General features: G+C 35.8%; 1 protein-coding gene across 1 annotated transcript in view; it reads right to left on the bottom strand.

The window, feature by feature from the left end:
* The window catches only part of FBXL13 (F-box and leucine rich repeat protein 13), a 61,986-nt gene extending 54,610 nt beyond the window's left edge, over nucleotides 1–7,376 (bottom strand). The window contains 5 exon segments of the mRNA XM_031059021.1: nucleotides 1,964–2,071; nucleotides 2,074–2,114; nucleotides 3,791–3,846; nucleotides 5,376–5,471; nucleotides 7,365–7,376. Coding sequence (XP_030914881.1) covers nucleotides 1,964–2,071; nucleotides 2,074–2,114; nucleotides 3,791–3,846; nucleotides 5,376–5,471; nucleotides 7,365–7,376 — 313 coding nt within the window.
* Nucleotides 7,377–9,090: the final 1,714 nt, after the last annotated feature.

Here is a 9,090-nt window from a genome sequence, read left to right as displayed (position 1 = left end):
ATAATGTGTCTTTTCCCACCAGCGTTTAATTGCTTTGGTAATACAATTCAGGTAATTTGCCTGCTCCTCAAAGTATGTTCAATAAGCTGTCTCTCTGCTTCTTCCAGGTTTTCTGGCTTTGTGCTCTTATAATAGAATTTTTGGAATTTGCTATAGCCACGCTCATTTTAAACATTTTTAGCTGATTCAGAATGCAGTTGGGGTTTACAAAGATTTTTAATGTATAGAAATGTGTAGGCCTTTTTGATAGCAAATTCTTCTTGTGCATCTTTTCAAAGACCTGCATCCATGATAAATATAATTGGATCCACCATGGGCTTCTGTAACCAATAGTCTGTTTAATTTGGACATGTGGATGACTTCCTTAACTTCAAAACTCCGTCTAATTTAAAACTCAGTATCAAGACCACAGCAGCCACCTTTAAAACACAGCAATCATTTTCTGTCAATAACTCAACATCAGGGTACTGTGGTACCACTGACCTTTTAAACTGTAATTTACAAAGCAAATGGTTTCCAGCTGACCCTGAGGACAGAACTTGTCCAGTCATAAGTAAAAATTCACAAATTATTTTGGCACAGGAGCAGAACAGAAAGCTGCAATAAATGACAGTGTGCTAATAATTATATTTACTAAATAGCCTGTAATTTTGAAATGATCCATCACCAAACATCATCTACAGTGCCAGAGACAAAAAAAGCCACTAATCATAAGTTTCAGAACTTTGAAAAGTCCAGGCATGTTTTATTTTCCACAGTCTGTGAATGCTCAGAGCAAAGACATATTTGGCCTGGAGGAGACAACACCCAATAATGATCTCCTGTTGAAGGAGACTGTATCAACATTCTGGGTCCACAAAAAAGAGAACATGAGGATTCACAGAGGGACAAAGGAAAAGAGCTTTGCCTTTCTGCAGCAAGTGGTCAGGGACTCAGCCAGAGCAAACCTCTGCTCTGTCTTCTAAAGAAAGGACCTCTTTCTGCATTTCCCATACTGAATAAAATAATGACAGCTCAAGAAAAAGAAACCACACAAGTAACAACCACACAGATTTGCAATTCTCTCTGGATCAAGGGAGATGCAATCTTTTAAATAAAAAAATGGAAGCATTTCGGCAGGCTTCTTGTTTTTCTGTAATAATTTTTGTTCCCTCTACACTTTACACATAAATAAAGCCATTATTTTGTAGCTTGTCCCAAAGTTCCACAGCCCTAGCTCTCAGCACCCATCCCAGGACATGAAGAATTGTATCAGAAATGTGTGTTTAGGTGACTTAGTTGATCCATTGTCTACAAAAGTGTACACAATATAAATGTACACAATTTAAAAATGACTCACTCATATGCATTCTAACCTAATCATGGAAGTCAAACCAATCAGTGCAACTGTTATTAAGAATGGACAGAATTTGAAACTATTATTTCCTGAGAATGCCCTGATACATTCCAGAAACAGGACGTCTTTAGCCAGCCCAATCTAGTCAGACTAAAATTTTAAGTATTTTAAGATACCAATTTGTCTTCTGACTTTCTTAATTTGATTTTCATTCCATCCTCACCTCTCATCATGCATTCCATCTAATCAAAGCTAAGGCTCCAAGTCTGTGATCCCTCCTGTTTTAACCTTATCACTGCACTCTTCACCTCCCAGAAAAGCATCCCAACTCTTTCCACCCCATACTTCTGCCATACACCCCCAACACTTCCCTAACACCTCCCAACCAGTATCACTGCTCAGTCTTGGGAGAAAAGTACCAGCACCATCTGTCCTAGCACAGAACACGAGGACCTGCCTCTCCAGGCACTCACAGAATCAAGTTGTCACAGCCCAACCTGTGGATGGCATCCTGCAAAAAGACAGCAAGATAAATTGTTGGACCAAGGACATTTAATTTACACAGTATAACTTTAGATTGTATATTATTTATTTTTTGTCCTATGCAGACCAGCTACCTAGACTTACATGTCTTTTTTTCCTTGTCGGTCTGCACCCTTATGTTCCATTTCTGTATAATAACTTTTAATATTTAGATATTATAATGGACCTATTGTAGAGCCATCTTCCATTGGCTTTTTTCTCATTCCTTTCCAGCAAATTATATTTTATCCATCTTCTGAACTGTAAAACAGAATGAGTAACTTATTACAGTTTCTGAACTGAAGTAAAACCCACAACACTCCGCAATGTGCTGTAAAATTCAAAGCAGTCAAGCTCAACAATATAAACTTCTGAATAGAACTGATGTTTATTATTTATAATTAAAATAAAATACACATTGATGATATTTTTCAGTAGCAATTCATCCACTCATTTTAATAAAATTTCTACTTGTTTGTAATTTTCTGAAGTATTGAGCAATAAAAATTTGCTTGCTTCCACTGCCATAAAGTCCTGTTACTGTCACCTGTACTTCACTAAAGTACAGATCTGTATTTATGGGAGGATATTTGAGTGTTAATAGAAAATAATTTAAAAGTGCTAGATACATGCATTTACTTAGATGCTATTCATATTTCCTTGGCAATACAAAAAACCCCAGTGTAACAGAATGCAAATTCAATTTATATCTTACCAATTTTGACCTTTGGTAGAAGTCCCATTTTCCTTCCAGGCTAAGCAATAAGAAATAATTAGATTCAGAACAAAAATGTATTTCAAATGAGTCATATATCACTGATATATTAAAATGCAGTATCTCTCTGTGTCTGACTTGCTGAATGAATAAGACTTTCCATGGCTACATTCATTTGCCAAAACCTCCCTCGTATCATATTAGAAAAAACCTCAACATATTCCTGGGAGAGATTATAAATGGAACATGTTCTGTTCCAGTCCAATGTATGTGATAATTAACAAAACCCTAGGCTGAGACAATCTTAGAAAGGCTTCATTAAAGGAAAAATGAATAATCTTCCATGTCCCTATTGTAAAAGACAAAGAGATTAAAAAAAAAACAGGTGGTGGGTTTAGGGTTTTGGTTTTTTGGGTTTTTTTGCAAGAAGGGCTACTGTATTAGGAAAATATTTGAAGTAGAAAGGATTATAAAGTACTGGAATATACTGCCTGCTGAAATTGGTGTGTCTCCAACACCTGTGATATTTAAAATGACTAAAAACACCCTGGACAAATCTGCACCAAGGTTAACCACAGCACAGCTTGAAAACATTCACCTCCCTGCCAATTCTGTGGTTCTTAGTAAGGATTTACACCAGTGTTCCTAGCAGAGTTGTACCTCCTATATAATAAGCACTGTATGCTTTTCAAAACAAAATAACCCACCTTGCCTAATTCTAAATAGAGGATCATCACATTTTGTGCACATAACAAAGAAATCAGTAGATGTGTTTATTTATTGTGATTATAGTATTTTAAAACATATCTAGGTATTATCCCCATTTTTCAAAGGAAAATTTGGATTACATAAAGTGTGATCTTCCTAATCCCAAGCACAAAAACCAAAGAAAGAGCATAAGAGAACACAGATTGTTTACTTTCAGACCTAAATGGAAATTGTCCTTTATTTCTGGGTGTACCACCATATTTCTCACAAATAGAGCTGATTAAAGTACAGAAGTGTCAGCTTTGGAACAGGAGTAAAGTCAGAACTGAGGAGTTTTAACACAGAATAACATCAGAGGAAATTAATGCCAAATTTAAGTTTGTAATTTCACTTTATGTTGTTGTGTTAAAATGAAAATTCTTTCTTCATACAAAGGAGCAACATAAATACTTTGGCAAAAAATTTTTGCTACAATATTACTGAAGTATGTGAAAAATACATATAATTACCCAAAATAAAGCTTCATTAAGTTTCTGCTGTAAAAGTCACACAATTCTTTAGTCATCTAAAAAATAATTTATGGCAGTACACAAAGTAGTGCTGTTTTATAAATGTTTTGAGTCACACAAAAAAATTAAATCTTGTCTTTTCTATGTTGATTTTTGCAAATTAAAGGATCTAATTTGAGGTGATGAACATTCAAGTATAATTTTCTGTGTATAGTTAGAAGTACTTCACTACCAAATGCCACTACTGAGAAGTTAAAGAAAAAGTTAAATTAGCATACAAACCAGAACTCATTTCTGTCCTTGTAGGAAAGCTCAATAACTGAAATTCAGGCTTTCATCCCTCATGTCCACTCTTTTATTAATCAGTTGTATTCAGCTATTTAGCATACTAAATATTTGAGTTACTCTGCTAAAATTGTTTCATGACCCATTGTTATGTCAGCCATTTACCACATGATTCTAACTGGTATTTTAATAAACCTGTCTGAATTTCTACAAAACCAAAACTGTGTAAGTCTATGGGCTAAAAATACCACTGTAAAAGAAGATATGATCGTTTGAAAGTACAAAAAGCAATGGGCCTCAGAAAATACTGGGGTTTATCTCATGTATTGCTCTTACTCCTAAGAAAATCTATGAGAGGATTTGACTGCAACAAGTTTGTATTTGTATATGTGTACTGTAAAAATCAAGCATTCCACTTTTGGACTGATCTGAATTCTAACTGAACAGTCAGCAAAAGAGGAAACAGCTGAACTGTAGTTGCTGTGAACTCAGGACAGATGTACTGACAGAAGACAAAACTGAGTACAGTTATACAGAGATAATCAAGAGAAAAATCCAGTCACACTGCATGCCAACTTACTGACTCAATTGTTTAGTGAGTGGATCCAGAGATTAAGGATTTATTACTCACATCTCATTGAAAACTTCAATCAGAAAATTGCAGAGAATATTAAAGCAAGAAATATCACATTATTTTCTAAGATTCCAATATAAACAAAACCAAATTCTTTTTTTTTTTAATCTCATGCTGTGCTGTCTTCATTTCACAGGGTGAAAGAACACACAGAGAACAGAAAAAATGGAAATACCTCACTTAATGTTGCAGTGCTTGAAAGACACATCCCGGGTTCATACAAGTAAATGTGCTGTGGACAGCAATGAAGGTAAAACACTTATCACCTCAGTTTTGATTACCACAAAAGTAAGGGTTTAATATATCAACTAATCAAAGAGGAGCTTAAAGTGAAGGCTATATTCAATAAATATTTTATAGACAAAAAAACCACAAACAAATAAAAACCCCAAACACCCCCAAACCCATGGATATAAAAATAAAATATATTCTATATTTTTGGAGATATTGTCTTACTGTTTTTGCAATATCATATGGTATCAATATTTGCAAAAAGCAGTATTATCATTTAAGTCTGCATAGATGCTGTACCATTAGCATATTTTAGAAGTCCAAGTGCAATATTATAAATCACATAGCACACACACACACACACACACACACACACACACACACAGAGAATAATTCAGTATGTATCATAAGAAAGTATCTTATGTATCATAAGAAAGTATCTAATCCCTTTGCCTTTATTTCTCTGAGCTTTTCTTCTAAAAATATAAGTGGGTCTTCTGGATGAACAATAAATACACCACAGAGCAGCACCTGCAAAAAGAAACTGCAAATTAATTCCTTGTATTTACAGCAAAGTACCATCTAGTTACGAAGCTGTTAAAATAAACAACAGTTTACCAGAATCTTTTAAAGTAATGCAAAATAGAGGCATTTCTTTTTATCATTTCCCTTTCTTTCCATTTTTAAAGGTAATATTGCATGTATCAGCATAATTCCATTGGTAGACTTCTAAGTACTGAGTTTAGGATAGTAAAATAAGTGGCATTTCAGTAGCAATTCCTACAAAGAATTTCCTTGCTTTTAATATGCATTTAAAAAAAAGAATGTATATAAGATTGGATAATTTTATTTACTTAATAAGAAATGGAATCTAAAGCAAGTTTAATACTATGAGGTAAAGAATATATTGAATGGGCAAAAATTGATTCTGTAACTAACACTGAAAACAAAATGCAGCTAAAAATATTTGCTTTTCAGGATTGTTTTATTGGACAATTTTACATTATCTTTTAGTAACAATGCACAATAACCAATGAACCATTTTTTCTCATTTGTCCTTTAGCTATCTTTAGCTATCAGCTAAAGGACATGGATCATTTACTTTTGGACTTTCAGCTCACATACAGCAAGAACATTCAAAGTATATTAATGTATATGGGCAAATTGCAGTTAATTAAGTGAATATTTATTGGAAATCATAAACAAAAAGTTCTTGTGCTTGGTAAAAGTGTCAAAACATGGCATGCAATATTACTTTCCTTTCAAGATATAGCCTCTTGCTGTCATTAAATTAATGGAGAGCCTGTGCTTGAATTCTTTTCAGGAAGCATGGTGGGAGGACAAAGAAAAAGAGGAAGTCTCTAAATCAAACCCATGCTGTGGACAGAGGAAAAGCCACGCATGGCACAGAGGCAAAAAAGACAAGTTGCCTGTCAAGCTGCCCCATGCCCTGCAGAGGCAGAGAGCAGGGCAGGCAGGTAGAGGGAACAGCCTGACAGGCCATCCATGCTCTAATCAGCCCATGTGTAGCGACTTAATCAGACAATAATGTAAATTGGAAGGGATCTCTGAAGGTAGTTGAACAGAAACTGTTGGGATGCCCCACTATTGGAAGTGTTCAGAGTCAGGTGGACGGTACTTTGAGCAAGCTGATCAAGTGAAAGAAAGGTGTCCCTGCTCATGGCAGGGTGGTTGCACTAAATGTTCTTTGAAGGTTCCTTCCAACCCAAACTCTTCTGTGTTTCCATGAATCTAAGTCAAGACCAATATGAAAAGGTGAAGACAAAATTAAAGGCCATTGTCTTCAGTTTAGACATCTGAATATTTACAACACTAGTCAACACACCAATTCCAACCTTTGCATCTTTTCAATCCTCTTAACAGAAATGTAACTTGCAAGGTGTGGTTGATTTTTGACTATGTTAAAAAAATAGAAATGCATCACTTATCATTGTAATTCATGGCATGCAATGTTTTAAATAATAAACACCTAAATGGTTTTTTATCACAAATTTTCCTATGGGCAGATTCCCAAAGCGATTCCCAACATTGGTAAGCTACTCCCTCTGCTGGATAAGCCAGTATGTGACTGCCATATTTTACTTCAAGTTTCTTTCGTAGATTGTTTGCCTTTCCCTCCACCCCTTTTTCAAAGAAACAGACAACTTCTCCTTTGGGTGTTTTGAAAGTTCTCCAATAAAAGAAATCCAGTCTACCCAGTGATATACTGGAATGCAATGCCTCTGTTTAACATTTGAGAATATTAATTAAATAAGGAAGGAATTGTAACACCTTGTCTTGCAATCCTCATTCAAGTACTCTTCAAAAATGCTTGGAGTAGGTGTAAAACAGGAAAAAATTGTGTCAATTATGCCAAGCAGTCACGAGTCAATCACCCATATCTTCACCCTTTCTTCTTAATACCTCTTTAGCCATTTACCCTTCATGGCAAAATTGAGTCCAAGGGCAGAAAAATCTTGGGCCAGCTCTTCATCCATATTTAATTCTAACATTGTAAGAATACAGCTACTAACTACAGTGAAGTTGTCACACATAAGAGTTTGCAGGATTACAGTTTTTGCCTGACTTTTAATGAGTACTGTTTAAAAGTAAATCTGGATGAGAACAGACAGAAATCAGACAGGAAGGAAATTCTCAGATCCAGCAGGGAATCCTAAATTATCTGGACAAGATTACTTGGATTTCAGCTTGTTTGGATCATGTTCAAACCACAACCTCATCATTAAAAGACTTAAGTAAATGTCCATTTTAGAACTCTAAATAGTTAACTTTGAGACTATGAGTATAAATGTTCAAAGGTCTCAGCTTTGATGTTCCTTAATAAAAGGACCAGTATCATCTCATTTATCGTCACACCAAGCATCCTGTAACTTCATAAAGAAATTAAAATATAAGAAAATTAAATAAGAAATATGGCTAGATATCAGCAAGCAACATCTAAGAAACAAGAAAAACAAGGATAAAAATATCTCACACAGGGTAATTTTTCACTGGTTCTTTTTAAAACAGTCTTTCTTTAATCTTATCTTTAATTCTTTCATTTTTAGTCCATTAACTTAATTTCACTGCTGCTATAATGCTGTTATAGCTATAATGCTATAATTTTTGCTTGGAAATGTAGATATGAGCTGTTTTTTAAAGTGATGAATCAAGAAAGACACCTCATGGTGGTACATCTTATATTTTGGGTTTTTGTGCTTAGAAAGCAAAGAATGACCTAGAGACAGACTCCCAGGATAAGTACTCTACATGGCAGCATTGCTCTGTAATTATTGTGATTGGCTTAAGTTTTCTTTATTAGTATTTCCATGGAAATCCTGGCTGTAATAGCTGATTGCAAATGAGGTCTATTTTGGCAGCTTAAATATATCAGGCTATCTCTTAAAGTTACATTTGTGCATTGTGCCTTTTTTTTTTTTTTTGTTTGAAGGAAACTGAAAAACAGCCGCTGCAGATTTGGTAACAAGCAGAGGTGAACATGACAAACAGGGAGGAAAATATAGAAACACAGAGAATCACAAAATTCTTGCAAATTCTAAGGGCAAACCTACCAACCCTGCTTCCCCCACAGTCCTTCACGCTGCGCCAGTTTTACTCTCTGATATTTTTAAGTCTATTTCTGCTACGCCAACAAGAATACCTAATCCACCAGCATATCTGAAGCATCCAGTGTCATCTTTATGACTGACAGACTATTAGAAAACATGGATTGCAGCCACTGCACTCATGAGGAAGGAATTACCTGGCTGGAATCTAGAGGTTCTTTAATTAACATAGAAGAAGTTAAACGTAACAGGGAAAGTGCCAGTGCAGTTCGCCGGGTTCGTCTTCATTTAAATCCTCGTTTTAACATAGATTATAAAGCAGAATTGCTTTGTTCCATCTTGTTACGGCTCCAAAAGTTTTCATAAATCGTTTGAAGCGTGCTAGTGACAAAAGGAGCAGAACAGAATCACGCTCCAGGCAGCAGAGAGCAGCGGGGGGGATGCGAGATGCCCCGGCCAGCGCTGAGGGGCGCAACGAGCCGCGCCCCGGGCTCTGCTGAGGGCCGAGGGGGACGCTTGGTGAGGAGGGTGGCGGTGGCTCCCTGCCACGGATGTTCCCGGGGAGTTTGTGGTCCCACCGGCTC

Source organism: Geospiza fortis, unplaced genomic scaffold (genome assembly GCF_000277835.1).
Source record: "Geospiza fortis unplaced genomic scaffold, GeoFor_1.0 scaffold424, whole genome shotgun sequence".
NCBI lineage: Eukaryota > Metazoa > Chordata > Aves > Passeriformes > Thraupidae > Geospiza > Geospiza fortis.
The sequence above is the reverse complement of the archived record's forward strand: the minus strand, read 5'-3'. Positions and strand labels throughout refer to the sequence as shown.